General features: G+C 35.8%; 1 protein-coding gene across 9 annotated transcripts in view; it reads left to right on the top strand.

The window, feature by feature from the left end:
• The first annotated feature begins 316 nt into the window (after positions 1-316).
• LOC150104491 (RNA-binding protein Musashi homolog Rbp6-like) overlaps positions 317-15,736 on the top strand; it is a 768,426-nt gene continuing 753,006 nt past the window's right edge. For all 9 annotated transcript variants that reach the window (XM_090395177.1, XM_090395182.1, XM_090395176.1 and 6 more), the window contains exons 1-2: positions 317-503; positions 675-715. In XM_090395177.1, the coding sequence (XP_090251303.1) occupies positions 442-503; positions 675-715 (103 nt within the window). In that variant the 5' untranslated portion in view covers positions 317-441. The remainder of the gene's footprint in view (positions 504-674; positions 716-15,736) is intronic.

Here is a 15,736-nt window from a genome sequence, read left to right as displayed (position 1 = left end):
AGAATGAGCACTGGAGGATTTAGACTGGTATCGGGCGCATACACATTGTACGTGATCTTAAGAGGTTCATATTTAGCCGACCGGTGTATGCAGCTGCAGGTGCACAAACGTTATTATTCTGAACCGACGAAGTTCTTACTGCTCTCCCGTGATGGCGCTATTGTATCGGGAACCGTTTAGAAAGAGGCGGGACGAGGACAATGACGTAGGCGAAAGCTGATCCTTAGCGCCTGCGTCAAATTGAGATCCAATGGCAACCGTCTTATCCTTCTATCAATCACATAGGGCTCCCATTTTGCCGACTGGGTATGTTGGAGCTTCTCACAATGGACCAATAGTCTTAGCGTGCAGATTTAGTGCTCGCACAACCCACGTGCTGGGCTAGAAGCTGTCGTACTTTTTAGTGTAGTAGCTTGTAGTACTCAGGTTATAGCAGACAATATGGATCCCGAGAACCAGCAGAGCAGCGCGGGCAGCCCGAACGAGCTCTCACACGACCCCGGGTAGGTTTGGTTATCTCACCATGAGCGAGCTTTCAGTGCTAAGTGTTGTTCTTTGTGTGTGGTGTGCGTAGGCGAATTGCCTGCTCGCTTCAGCGGGAAATAATTGTGTTCCAACGTTTGTGTGATTAGGTTGGATTTCTACAGCTAATTCTCTCTCCTTGTCTCTTCCAGGAAAATGTTTATAGGTGGACTCAGCTGGCAAACAGCACCAGGTAAGTAACCTCTTCATTCTACATTCTTAGCCGAGATTTACTTTTATCTGATATTTCGACACTAAGATGCGCTGCTGACCATTGCAACTATCCCCGTACTAACAGATCGATGAAGCAGTATTTTCTTAACATTTAAGGATAAATGCTTCCATGTATACCGTGTTTGGAAATAGTGTAATTTAATAATACCTGGAATCAGTTATTATGATTTTTTACTACTGCATGTAAGCGTTAATAATTAAGGGATGAAGTTGCTCTTAACGAGGAGTCCTACATCCTCAGATGGTGATATAAAGTCCAGAGAAAAAAAAAGTAAAAAAAAAAGTAAATAGTGGAGAAATCCTTCGCTAATTTACAAAAATTTCCATTCTATTTTATTACGGTTTATTCCGCATTGCTTTGCTCTGTTTTATTTCTTGTAATCAGAGATTACAAGGTTGCCCTCCAAGCCTTTCGTTACAACGTGTATGTGTAAAGAAACCTATCACAACACAAATGCATGCTGTCTGACCGTTCTTTAGGAGATGGCGACAGTGCTCTTACATAAATGACGTAATGTATCCGTATCACACTGGCACCCATTTCAGTGCACAGGTTACATACTTGAAAGGTTCTCATTCATTTTTAGTGTATTTCCTTTGACAGTGAACAGTAAATTATATTTATAGTGTTTATTTATTAATATTTTATTATTTAAAATTTTTGTTTTACGCCAACCGGAAGTAACAAATCTATAAACTCAGCTACACGAGAGTCCGATTACCTCTTCTAAACTGTACATGTAAGTCTTATTGCAAGATGATTGCAATATTTTTAAAGAAACGTTGCAATTTATTTACAAAAGAAGAACAAATATGCACCACTTAATTATCTGGGGATGGGAGATAGAACGTGTAAGAGGTCATTGCAGTCAACATATAACTTGAATGCTGAAGAGATACTATAACATTGATATAAAGAAAGGGGGGGGGGAGAGAGAGAGAGAATCTTTTCCCAAATTTTCATTGGGTTTGTGTGCTCTTATTTATTTCTGCTAGAATAATTTGGCTAACAGAACAGTATGCCTCAGTATAATAAGAATGAGAACATATCAACTTAAGATTGGTTTTATCCTTCTAATTTTTCAACGAAAAATAGCGATAGCAAAAATAAATAATCGGTGGTGCTTACCTTAATGCTCACAACCTGCCCAGATTGAGTTAAGTTAGTCTTATGTCTGAATTCAAAAGTCCTTTAAACAGTACTTCGCAGTCTAGATTCGAACCCAGGTCTTTCTAAACAAAGGACTTCGTCGAAACAGGCTATGAAGACTTTGAAAAATCAACGAAAATAATGTGCACATTTTAAACGATTAGCTACTCGTACAGTCTATACATTTTTATTGAGTTCAGAGGTACAGCGCGCTTCAGTATTTATTTGGCGGCTTGTTTCGTTTAAGCATCTGAGTTCTCAGGAATTTTATTTTGTAATTATATTACTGATGTCAATGTAAACAGTTCAGATAGGCATAGAACAATTTGGCATCTTTATTATATTATATACAGCGTTAAATAATGATTAATGCTGATTAAGTAATCGATAATAATGATTGGCTAGTGTCATTGACAATATTTAAATCACTTTATTTCTTAGAAAACGTGTTAGTTTCTATATATATATATATATATATATAATATATCAGGTCTAAAATTCAGGTCTAACGGTCGAAAATTATCTAAAATTGGCTTAAAACGTATTCTTAAATTTATTTTCCTTGCAATTAGTAAAAAGTAAGTTAGTAATTTGGAAGAAGTGAAAATACAGAAGAATCTTCACTCTCTTTTCACCCCCCCCCCCCCGAAGAACAGAGATTGTTTCTTCGCCTTTTATGCATTTTGGTAATGCATACTCGTTTCTTTATTTTTTCGTCATTTAAGTAAATTAATCTTATCTTTGAAACAAATTTTTATTCAGATCTTTTGACATTTTGATCGTATTCTATCTATCTTTCTTCTCTTCTGCTTCTTTTTTTTTTAAGATAAACTGTCCTCTCTCTCTCTCTCTCTCTCTCTCTCTCTCTCTATTCTAATATTTGGATTCTAAAATGCACATATTTCTTAAACCTGTTCTGATTTCAAAATGTGTATAATTTCCGGAAGAAATTGTTTGTTTATTTGAACTTATTAGACAACAGAATGCTTTGCTTTTCTGACTATCAGTTATTCGTAAGCATGCTATTCAGTGGCTATTATCAAAATCGATTGCATGGCTTCTGGAGAGCGGATAGAAATCTACTACTGTTGTCTTGTTAATGTTTCATTACTAGTTGCTTCCCCCCATCTTCTCTACTGATGGTGGAAAGTTAGTCCGATAAATAAACTGCTAGCATGGTTGGAACTTCTTAGCTGATAATCCCTCAATACGCATGCTGAGTGCTGCTTATTGGTGTCAGTAATAACCAACATAAATCCATGCTCGTGCTGAAAGCTAAAGAGCTGACGAGGTGCTTGTTTAACAGGAGCTAGTATAATAGACACCGTTATCTGCACGTGTTCCGTGAATAAAGTAAATATATAAAAGGGGGGACGGTTTATTTTATGCGTTTTTGTGCACTTTTAAATGAATGTATGGACTCAGATCATTCAAGGAAAGAAAGGAAGTTCGACGACTCTTCGAGCAGCATCATCTAATAATTTTATACAGTAATTCCTACAATAATTAGACATGTGACTTATTGTTAAATAAGTCACGTCTTAATATTGTAAAATGACATTGTTAACTATTAAAACATGTTACTACTATCATGTGGTAATAGTAATGGCAACTGATGTATGCTTGTTTTCAATCTAGTGACATTTTAGACGCCCTTTTCTATCAAATGGGAACATCATCACATCCTCTGTCAACATATGAATCGTATATATAAAAGAATATACATAAATAAAATTAACTAAATAATTAAATAAAAATAAATAAACGTATATATATATTTTTTCCCCCTCATTTTTTAGATGTAATTATAAGGACAAAAAAAAAGACTACAATACATATTAAACGTTTAGAAGTTACAAAATGTTTTTATATCTTCTTAAAACTTATAAGTTGAAAAATTAGTTACCTTAAGAAATGAACATCAATCACACAATCAAGCTTCAAAATGTTCGCTTTTTACTTGGATACATATTTCCCGCACGTCGTAATAATGCATGTTTTGTCGTTGGCTAATCATTTTGAATGTAGTCCAGAATCCTCCGATGCAGTGTATAATTTGCTTCAGTAATAGATAACCAGGTTTTAACTCGTATATGTATATTTATTTATATTTATTCGTATATTTATTTATACTCGATGTATTTCCTCAACATGTTTCGCTGTCTGTATGGCTAACAGTATCTTCAGCAACCTCCTGAAGATGCTGTTAGCCCTATAGACAACGAAACTTGTTGAGGAAATCCATCTTAGTATAAAATAAACAACATGCGGTGCATAATTATTTTTAAGCTTTTGCACCTAACTAACGCTTATACGTCACCCCAGATGCAGGAGTCTTAAATGGTCAGAGATCAGAAGATCTCGATGGAAAATGATGATTTCTTTGACCAATCCAACGGTTGGGGGTAATGATTGTTCAGATAATTGGAAACCGGTCAAAAAAATTAAATAATAATAATAATAATAAAAAAACGACCGAAGTCCATTATAATGGAAATGTGTTGTTTCAAAAGACCAAGCAGTTCATTTTGCAAAGAAATTAAGGTTTATTTCCCGAATAGGATCGTTAAGGTCTGATCATTTGGTTCCTAAGAACCACATCATACATTTATCGAAAAATGTGGCTTTTCACTAGAACCCATTACCAGTATTATTCTCTCCATCTCTAATAAAAGTCCTTCCCTAGCCGAATAACGTGGACCTATATACTTCAGCATTTCCAACCGCCCAGGGAGAGAATTTCACTCCTAACCTGTCCATTCAGGGAACTGTAAGTCTTGCAATGTAAACGTGCGGATGTAAACGCTCTTTACTTAGCACCCTCCAAATTCACGGAATATTTGCTGGAAGTTTATTTTGCACTTGGTTAGACTATAATAAATTTAGTTTAATCCTTTATCCAAGTGTGAGTAAACAAAGTTTGCGCCTGAAAATATCTTCAGGACTGAGGCAAGGTGCTGCCTCTGTTGGCAACTCGTAGCAAAGGTGGACCAATATCTCATCACTCCTTGTTTCAGTATCTTCCACCATGCAAAGCATATCTCCTCGAGGAAATGTATAATGCTATGCATTAAGGGAAGGGCCACTACCCAGACCGATTTCGATCGTTATTGAGGTCTCGTCAGTGGGAGGCAGACCCAGAAGTGGTGATACTAAGTGGTGATCCTTTAATGCATAGCATTATACATTTCCTCAAGGAGATATGCTTTGCATGGTGGGAGATAATGAGACAAGGAGCGATGAGAGCTTGGTCCACCTTTGATACGAGTTGCCCACAGAAGCACCACCTTGCCTCAGTCCTGAAGATATTTTCAGGCGCAAACTTTGTTTGCTCACACTTGGATAAAGGATTAAACTAAATTTATTATATTTATCACGGAATATTTGCTGCATGACACCACTGAATTGCATTACCTGAAGCATGTTATGTGGATCGTAGTGAATAACGTAACGTTCAGGTACATCACCTAATTTAATCGTTGATATTCATTCGGCATTCCGTAACATCAGCTGTCGCGTTGCCTTTACAAAAACTGTAAAATTAAGTGAATATCAGCGTACTACTTGTTTGAAAACGTTTAAAAGCATCTTTTCAATAAATCCAGCAGTTAAACACAGTGAGTCCCATAACGCACAACGGAGCATTGTTTGCAAAGGCAGCAGTGCTTAAATGACTATTTTTCCTTCCGTTTGGAATCGGACCGATGTTTATAAAATCTTTTTTTTAAGTCGTAAAATCACATTCTTTCCTGAGAAATTATGTTGTGCGAACTTTGGTCTACATGCACATATAATTATAATTTTAAACGTAGATCAGCCTAAACATATTATCTTCTCAGCGTACTTTCTCGCAGAGGAGAGCGGAGTGGGTTATCATGTATTATTTTATACCTTCATTACTATAACACAAAACTTAAGTCTCTCTCTCTCTCTCTCTCTCTCTCTCTCTCTCTCTCATCATTCACAAATTATAGCTCTGAAAGGAAGCACGAATATGAAAAGATAACCGTTTCACTCTTATTCAAACTATCCACAAAGTTAACGGAAGCACGAGACGTTAGCTTTTTTTGTACTCCGAGAAATTGAACCCTCTTACTGCTGGTGACGAGATCAAATGAAAATAAAATAAATAATAATAATCCACTGTGTCAAATGGAAACGGGTTCTATTTAACATCTGCTAAAATTTAAATTAGGTGTCCTTTAAAAATTTGCAACAACGGAAGTCATCAAAACTGGAACAGTAAAGAAAAAAAAAAGCTTTAAACGAAACAGGAAGGTTTTAAGCCTTGCCAAATCCTAACAGAATTTGCAGCCTTACTATTTGAGACATTCTCTCATGGTCCAGACATTAGAACTGTTAATTACTAATGAATTCTAGCACGTGACATGTGCATATTCACATTTATTAACTGCATTTTGTACATATGGTTTTTTAACTTGTTATTTAATTGCGTGGACCATATATGAGTAAAATGCTAATATTTCCCAACTGGTTAATGCAATGAATTTATGAAATTCTATAATCGCAAAGTAGTTATTTAAGAAAAAAAAATATAAAAAATCAGTAAAATGATTATTTTAGCTCTATGTCAGTTTTAGAATTATTGATAATTAAATATTAACATTATGGATTAAAATGCGTTTTCAGTTTACTTCTACTGATTATCCTAAAATAAAATAATTAATTCATTCGTAGATTAACAGTTATCCTGGTTTTTATTTCGTCTCTATTATTATTATGCTGCATTTAAAAGTTAGAGTTAAAAGGCAGGTTTTATGGCTTTTGAAGTGCCAGCGATTTGGAGAACACAGACAGATCAAATGGTAGTTGTTATTATTGTATAACTAACTAACATATCTGGATTTTCATTTAGAGAGAGAGAGGAAAAAAATAAACATCATACCCAAACTTGGAATTTGTCATAAGACTAATCGTTGTCACTTGAGATCCTCTATTACTCGTTCCACTACCTTCATGGAAAGATTTTGTGATACTGACGGATGACTACTTTGAGTTTTGTATTTTTTTTTAAATTTATTATTGTAAATATAGCAAAATGCATAGGCCTGAATATTGGTTCTTAGTTCTAAAGCGATGATTTATTTTTTTAAAATTCTTATTACTGAACAATAATTACCTAAGCTTATGTTTTGGTTGGTTCTTTGTCTTGTAATAACAAAGAACCCTAACTGCTGGGAAAAGAGCTCCATTTTTAAATTGTATGCCCAAAATAGTCTATATGTTTTTAATTTAGTTACAGTTCTTGTTAACCAGCGTAAGTAAAATTGATAAATTTATGGCTATCATGAGATAAAGTTCATACTGATTGCTCGTAATAGAAAAATTATTATATTTTACTTGTTTCCGGTATCACCAGTCGCTGATACATGGCTTCTCGTTCACTTTTCGTATCAGCATATTTCTTAAGACTTGGTGAATATGTTTCTCTTTCTGGATTTTGATAAAGATTCATGATATAATGGATGAAAAGGACTTTGTATCCCATTTTTTCTTAACGCGTTACGCTCAGATAGCCTGCTACGGCCAAGTACTTTGACTTCGTATAAACCACAATAGTGCTATGATTGGTCAGCTAATCCTATCGCCATAGACTTGTGTGGCTTTTTGCAACATGAGAAACAATTTCTGGCAGGAAAATCCCTGTGTGAGGCCGCCTAACTCACCTTCATTTGAAAAGCCGTTATAAAAATTTCTCTCTTCGTAGATGAAACTTCAACCTCTTCTTTCTAACCAAGGGCATCATTTTTATCGACTGAGAAGCTGAGGATTTGCAACATTTAATATTAAATGCTACAAATCAAAATAGGTATAGTTATTTTCCTTTTTGGAAACTATTTCATTCAGGACATGGTTTTTTAAGTAGCTACAGAGCGTTCATTTAGTTAAACTGGTTAATAATATATGTTGATATATTATTATTATTATTATTATTATTATTATTATTACGGGCGACTCCAAGGAGTTCTTAGACTCATCGAGGGAGGCCCTAAACACCATGCCCATCACAACTATTCGACATTCACACAGTATCTTTCATACTTTGCCTTGAACTCATTCACTGTCATAGCACCCACAACAGACTCTGGCAGCTTATTCCACTCATTCACCACTCTAAAAGTAAAAAACCCAGCTCTAACCCCCTTACTAACCACACTCTTGCCCAGCTTCCATGGATATACCCTAGTCCTCCCACCACCAGTCCTGGTCTCAAATATATCCTCTGAATTAATCCTATAGAAACCTTTCAGCAATTTAAATGTCTCAATCATATCTCCCCTTTTCCGCCTACCAACCAATTTCTGCAACCCACAAATCTTCAACCTGTTTTCATAAGGTTCATTCCATAGACCTGCTATCATCTTAGTCACTCTCCTCTGGATCTTCTCAACCTCCTCTCCATCAAGAAGAAACCTACGTGACCAGATCTGGGCACAGTAGTCGAGATGGGGTCTTATCAAGACTCGATACAGAGGAACAATAACTTGCTTATCTCTGCTTGTCAAAGTATTCTTCAGCATCCAAGTGATTTGATGAGCTGATTTAGCTACTTTTGCAGTGTGCCCCCTAAACTTCATCTCCCTATCCACTAACACTCCCAAGTTCCTTGCCTCATCAATCTCCTGGAGTACAGTTCCACCATTGTGATATACTGCTGCTAATCTTTTTACCCCAAAATGCATAACCTTACATTTTGTCACATTAAATTGACATCCATTCTCCTTAGCCCAGACCTCCAATCTATCCAAATCATCCTGCAAAATTTTGACATCTGCATTCACTATTGCTCTGCCCAACTTTGCATCATCAGCGAACAAATTAACCGTTCCTCTCAGTTCCTTCATTATATCGCTAATGAACAAATTAAACAGCAGTGGTCCAAGAACAGAACCCTGCGGCACACCACTAGTCACAGGCCGTCTTTTGGACTCTACTCCTGAGTAAACTTCTCTCTGGTATCTCTCCATCAACCACCCTCCTATCTATCTCACCAACCCTATATCCATTCCCATATGTTGCAGTTTACGGATTAGAATTCCATGTGGTATCCTGTCAAAGGCCTTAGCCAGGTTCAGTAGTATCACTATAAACCCTTTACCCTTATCCAGTTCAGCTGTCACTGTGTTATAAAACCTGAGCAAGTTACTGAGGCATGACCTACCCTTCACAAAACCATGCTGTCTCCGATACAGTATCCCATTTTCATCAATCCATTCATGTATTTTTCCCTTGACTACTTTCTCCAAGACCTTGACAACGACTCCTGATATGCTGATCCGTCGGTAATTTGCAACAGTAGTCTTGGATCCTCCTTTATGCAGTGGAACTATTTTCCCCTCTTTCCACACTTTCGGGACTAAACCAGACCAAATACTATAATTAATAATTATACAGTATTTAATATTTATAATTATAATTATATTTTTATAAATATATAATTATATAATTATAATTATATTTTTATAAATATATAATTATACTAATTACTAATTATATGAATAGCCAAAGGCTTCAATTTGGCGACATGAACTTATTTAAGTTAAGGGATATTACATCCCATATTGTTTCTTAGCCGAATAAGAAACTCAAAGAGTTTCATGCCGAATATAGAAACTATATAAAGTTCGGCGATTCCAAGCGTAAGCAAATACCTGGATAGTGCAACGCCTGAACCATTTGGTAGGACAAGAAGGTGTCCTAATAAATTACTAATTAGTAATTGAATCCTAATAAATTACTAATTAGTAATTAGTAATTTATTAGGACACCTTCTTGGCAATTCTCATAGTAGGGTATGTAAGTTCTGTTTGCTACAAACTTGGTATTAACTAGGTCTACCTACTCACTGATGAGACCTCAATAAAGATTGAAACCGGTCTGGGTAGTGACCTTCTCTCATAATGTAGAACAGTAGTAATTCAGCTCCTTGGAGCTAAGTTCACATTATGGGTAAATACCAAGAATAGTGATCGGAGCTTGCTCCACCCTTACTATGAGTTGCCTCAGTGTTGCACTACCAAATGGTTCAGGTGCAACACTGAGGTGCACTATCCAGGTATTTGCCCGAATCGCCGAACTTTATATAGTTTCTATATTCGGCTAAGAAACAATATGGGATGTAATATCCCTTAACTTAAATATATAATTATAATTATATAATTATTATAATTATTTATAATATAATTAATATTATAAATAATATTATAAATTTGTTTAACGCAGCAAAAGGAAGTCATAACGAAAAAATCCTTTACTTCTGTGTTACTGCTTAGCTTGGTAATTTCTTAGAACAGAAATCACCTGACTGTCTCCTGTTGACTATTTAGCACTATACAGTCACGAGTTTACGATGGATGAACGCCGACTATATTCAACGCTTCTGTTTAATTCAATGCTGCCTACGTTGTGGTAGTGTTTTACGCAATCCGCCTCTTTCCCAAACGACAGGATACTTTTCATACAAAACTGTGTAAAACTTTATGTTTCGGCATATATAATGATCTTTGATGTTACAAAAAAAACAAAAAACAAAGGCTAAAACCATGGGTCGTCCTGTAATTTGGGTATAACATCTGAACCTTTGTATTCATCGATGGAAAACATTTTACCGATTGTCTCGTATGTGATGACATCGTTCATAAGTTACAGTTCAGAAAGAAAAAAACCGGAGGTGATTGTTATACCTACACTATATTAAAGCAAAAGTAATATGTAAGAAGCTGTCAGCGGTAAGTAAAATTTGTGTCTTATACGGCGAGCATAGCACAACATAAACATTTTGAAAAGAAAATGTGGGGATCACTTATACCCAAAGCAGTCGCTTTGTACGTCGGTATATACGGTATTATTGTATCTATATATATTTACTCGTATATAATCCTGATATTATGAGTACTTCATGTTACTTTACAACGATTGAAAATTAATCCTGTTAGCAAAGTTTAATAATTTTGAGTAATGCTTTTTTGGATGTCTCCTTTTTCACACCTCGCCTACCGTCTCCTGAAGTTGTGTTGTGTTGTGTTGTGTATGCATGTGTGTGTGTGTGTGCATGCGCGCGCATGTGTGTGCAATCCAGGTTACTCTGAGATATAATTTCTCCCAATACTTATTTCAATATAACTATGCTAGCTGGTTAGCCAGAGACAATTGTTGAGCAAATTATCGTGCTGCATATCAAGAAAGGTAGGTGCACATGAATGTCAAGTATTTTACATACGAGCGGCTATGCAAATTAGATATGATCACGAGCTTCAGTAAAGTTGAACATATCTGAATATAAATTAATACCAAGATTTAAATTTACTTTTTATCCGACAAAACTTGTGTCAGTCTTCACGTACCGTGGTTCATTACCATCTGGCATACGCATGCATGAATAAACTGGCACTGCTGCGGCAACTGTATTCTTCTCGTTTGTAGGAAAAACGCAGTCACTCCAATATTAAACCGCCTACCCACCTTCAACTGAAAAGTCCTTATAAAAGTTCTTCGTTTCCTAGACGTTACCCCATTTCTTTCTTTCTTTCCGAATGGCATCGTTGTTACCGACTGAGCTTAAGCTCCTCGCGGAATAGAAGTTGGACTTTAGCTCAAAATTTATATTTCGAACTAAAGTTCAAAATACAGATTGATTTTGAACTTTTGATCAAGAACTAACCACATAAATTTATTGTTATTGGAAAATTCTGCAGTAACTGTAGTACAAGAACTAATAAACCGTGACTGTTTGTCTAGTATTTGATCCCGACAAACATGGAAATCCGCCGTAGAGTACACGCACTTAACCGACTTAATATACCGATCTCATAGCCTGAGCTGCTTCTCCGCTCGTGATCCAAACTAATCCAGTCCATTTAATTTTTAATAATTATTCTGGCGAAAATTATCAGTGTGTTCTTACTTCTAAGGTGCAAATATGTTTCTTCTCGAAAGTTCAGAAAGAATAATAAAATTAAGTTTTGTGTACGTTGATCCGTATTACGGTGTAGGGGGAGTTTTACTTGTTTGTGCTGCTTCCCTTAAGTTGAAATCTATTAAAACATCAACTTTGCTAAGCTGAGTTCGCAGGTTTTATTTCTTCTTCTTCTTCTTCTTCTTCTTCTTCTTCTTCGCACTGTTTGCTTTCATATTTCGTAGATTAAATGGTTTGTGCAATATTTCTGACAAAAGGTTTCTATGAATCATCTCTAACTCAAAGAACCAAATTTTGTTGGTTCACTCTTAAAAGTGTAATTCGAAATAAACGTTGGTAAGTGATCATTGCAGCAAAAATGTTAAAAAAAAGCTTGATTTCGCTGAATTTTTATATCTGTTGTTCGTCAGTGCATGAAATTATAAGTTTTCGATCGTGATTCATGTAAAATTCGTGAAGAGCAGAATGAAATATAAATTTTTAAAAAATCTTCGACAATAGCTTTCTTGTTACGTTATCCATCTTTAAAATTATCAATATTTCTTGATTGACTGTAGTCGTTTGAGCAGTCTTTTAACGTACTGAACTTGTAATACTTTTAAAATGTACTTTGGTTTGCAGCACATCAGTTGTACTAAACACAATAATGCTCCAAATAAGAAATTTGATTATCGTATCGATATAATCCATATCACAGATACTAACAGCACCAACCAGAAATCTAAAACTAACCCTGAAATCTTTAAATTATTTTGAAAAAATGAAAATATGTATCCTTATTTAGAATAGTTCACATCTCTTTTGGAATTCTGATGAATTATTATTTTTATGATATTAATTATTCAGTACTATTCTTCAAATTATATAGTCATTAATGTTTCATTTTATGAATTTTGATTTATTTAAAAAGTTAAAAAAAAGAGAAAACAAATTCTTCTATTAGAAAGTAGTGGAATATAAATATAAGATTATTTACAAAATAATGAACATGTTTATTATTTCACTGTTTTACCCATTTTTCCATTTTTAGATGCAGTTTGCAGTTGTCAAATTGTATTTTTGCCAAGCGTAAAACCTGACTATATATATAGGTCACAAAAACCTATAATCTTTAAGAGTGCCTTGTATAGACAAGTGGTTACAGAGAAGGAAGGAACCTGTTATCATGTTTTTGAGAAGCTGAGAGAGTTGTATTCATTGAGTAAAACAGTACAGGGAAGTTCCAAAGGACAAAAGCATATGGAATGAGGGTAGAAGAATCGAGGTTTGATTGATAATTTTGGAGTTGAACTGTGTATCAATGTTGATCAGCGGCTGCTCGTGTTTATACGATGAGAGGAATGGTAGTGGCAAATTCCGTGGAGAAACATCCATAAAAGTGCCGATTAAAAAGCATAATGCAGAAACAGGGCGTCCATGAGAAAGTGATAATCGGAGTCGGTGTGACAAAATTGTCCTCTTCTGGATTTATTGAAAAATTCTTAGGGAAGGTTATGACAAATGTGAGAACAGCATTCTTAGTCCATGCAGATTTATAAACTGATTTTGATTGAAGAGAAGGGTAATAGTAAAGAGAAGTAAAGTCTTTTTTCTTCTGGGAAATAAGACAGGACTATGTTTTGACACCATTCATATTCGTTGGAGTATCCTCATCCTGTTTGAGATTGGTGAGAAGATCAGAATAAGGCATTCGTTACGGAAAATCTTGAAACTTCAATCACTTGAGCACTATCAGATTTCTCAAATGAAGAAGAGGAATGGAGAGTGCTATCATCAGCAAAACTATGAATATGATTTGAAGTTAGAACATCAGATCATATTTGATCTTCTGGTTCTGGGGTATTCCATCATCGTTTGAGAAATTTGACCAGAGGAAGTCATCCACCATGACAAGCAGTGAGCAATCAGAGAGGCGGCTAGCTGTCCAATCAAAATATCAGAGAAAGAAACAGAGAGAAACCATAAGATAGTAGCTTCGCAAGAAGGCATCTGTCCTGGACACTATTAAATACCTTGGAAATATTGAGAGCGATGACACGATTTTCTTGAAACCTTTTTCATAGTCTCTTTGCAAATGTGGGTAAGGTTAGCGAAATCTGTAGAATTCAAATGAATATGTATAATTAATACCAATCCGAAACTGATATGGTGTTAATTATGCATTACAAATTTTTAACGCAATTGGAGGAATACCATCTATCCCATAAATTTTTTTTTTTTTGTATGAAGACTATTTCAAGATGTTTCTGATTTTGTTCTGACAAAAGACCAGTGGAGCCTTATGAGCAGTTCGTGATATTGTAAGAAGCGATTTGCCTTTTTCGCGTATATAAGATTTGGAGGGAAAGAATGATGCCAAGAAGTCTTATCTTTGGTTAACGTCACCGTGGTATCATCAGGATGTGTGTGTAAGAGAGATTGAGGTAGAAAAAACGGAGGACAGATGTTATGCTCAGCAGTCTTAGCGAGGAACTAGAAGGCTATACTGGCATGCGTACAAGAGGAAAGCTTTTTGAATTTAGCGCGTATGAAATTGCTTTGGATTCTTTGAGGATTTTCTTACATTTGTTTCGCGCAATAGTATAGGCTGAATGAAAAGCTGCATATTTTGATTTCAGCCGGATATATGGCTGATTTTTACCTTGGACTTCTTTGGCACAGTTCTTGGAGAACCTGGACTTGGTTAGAGGTCGGGAGTTTATAGTGGCGTGGGTAATGAAGGCCTCCTTCCAGTAAGGATTATTGATCTGAGCAGTTGTTTGGATCAAGAGAGCGGAAACAATAATCAGACTAGGGAAAGAGACTTGAGAAACCTACAGTTCGTCGCACTTGACATCGATGTAGTGTCGTGGAATACGAAGTTGAAAAGGGTTGAAATACGAGGTCGGTTTGTAGAAAAGGGAACATGGACAAGGTTACAATTGGAGTTGCTAAGAGAAGAAAAAACGTGTTGTGTGTGTTTGGAGAGAGCGAGAGAGAGAGAGAGAGATAGTTAAGAAAAGGCTCAGAGTGTAAGACTGATTGATGAGGAATATTTGGTATGCTGGTTTGAGTTATGAACATTAAAGGTCTCTAACGAAGGTTATCTTATAATTCGGGTAATTAGACTGTATGAAATGAACTTTCAGCAATAAATAATCATAATCAAAGAGACAGCATGGGCATCTGAATTAGGAGAGCGATAACGGCAACAAATGAAGACTGAAAAGTGAGGTAAGGAAATCTGAATCCGGAGCAAATTGTTTAGAGGGGATTCCATGTTTAATAACCTTTGAACAAGGAATGTAATGTCAAATATGACAGAAGCACATGTCCCACACTTCTTACGGAAGGCATCATGCATAATGTAGTTGAAATAGCTGAGATGAATAGAATGCCAGTTGGGGATTCGGTATGAATAACATCGGTTTTTATTGTTGTACGTGGTGGTGGCGCACATTGTTAATGCTGGTACTGATGCCATCGATGTCGGTGAAATGGTTGCGGAAGTGCATTTTATTATGATAAAAGTTTGATGTTATTTTGGCTTTTTCAGTATATTTTTATTATTCATTTTTTTTCAATTTTGTTGCATTTTTGATATTTTATAACTCCAATGACACTAGTATTTATTTGGTTATATGATAGAGCAGGGGTCTATAAGCGTAAAGAGCTGCACTTCCCACGTTGTGTTGCGACGTCACTGCGGCAACGTCACCTGTCAATTAGTTCGTACAAGCGTTGTACGGACTAGCCTTCGCTCATCACGAGCATCCACTGCCTTTCCTCCTTTATTGTATCGTCGACGGAGGTAGTTCTCTGTTGGGCACTATTCGGCGTACAGTTTAACACTGTAGACCACGAGCAGCGGCCCCCACAGTGTCACATGTGGAGGCACTAGATGTTCCTGACCG

The sequence above is a fragment of the Typopeltis vanoorti genome, chromosome 7 (assembly GCF_054136105.1).
Source record: "Typopeltis vanoorti isolate ZY-2024b chromosome 7, IOZ_Tvanoo_1.0, whole genome shotgun sequence".
In the NCBI taxonomy this organism is placed as follows: domain Eukaryota; kingdom Metazoa; phylum Arthropoda; class Arachnida; order Uropygi; family Thelyphonidae; genus Typopeltis; species Typopeltis vanoorti.
This window is presented reverse-complemented; position numbering and strand designations above follow the sequence as displayed.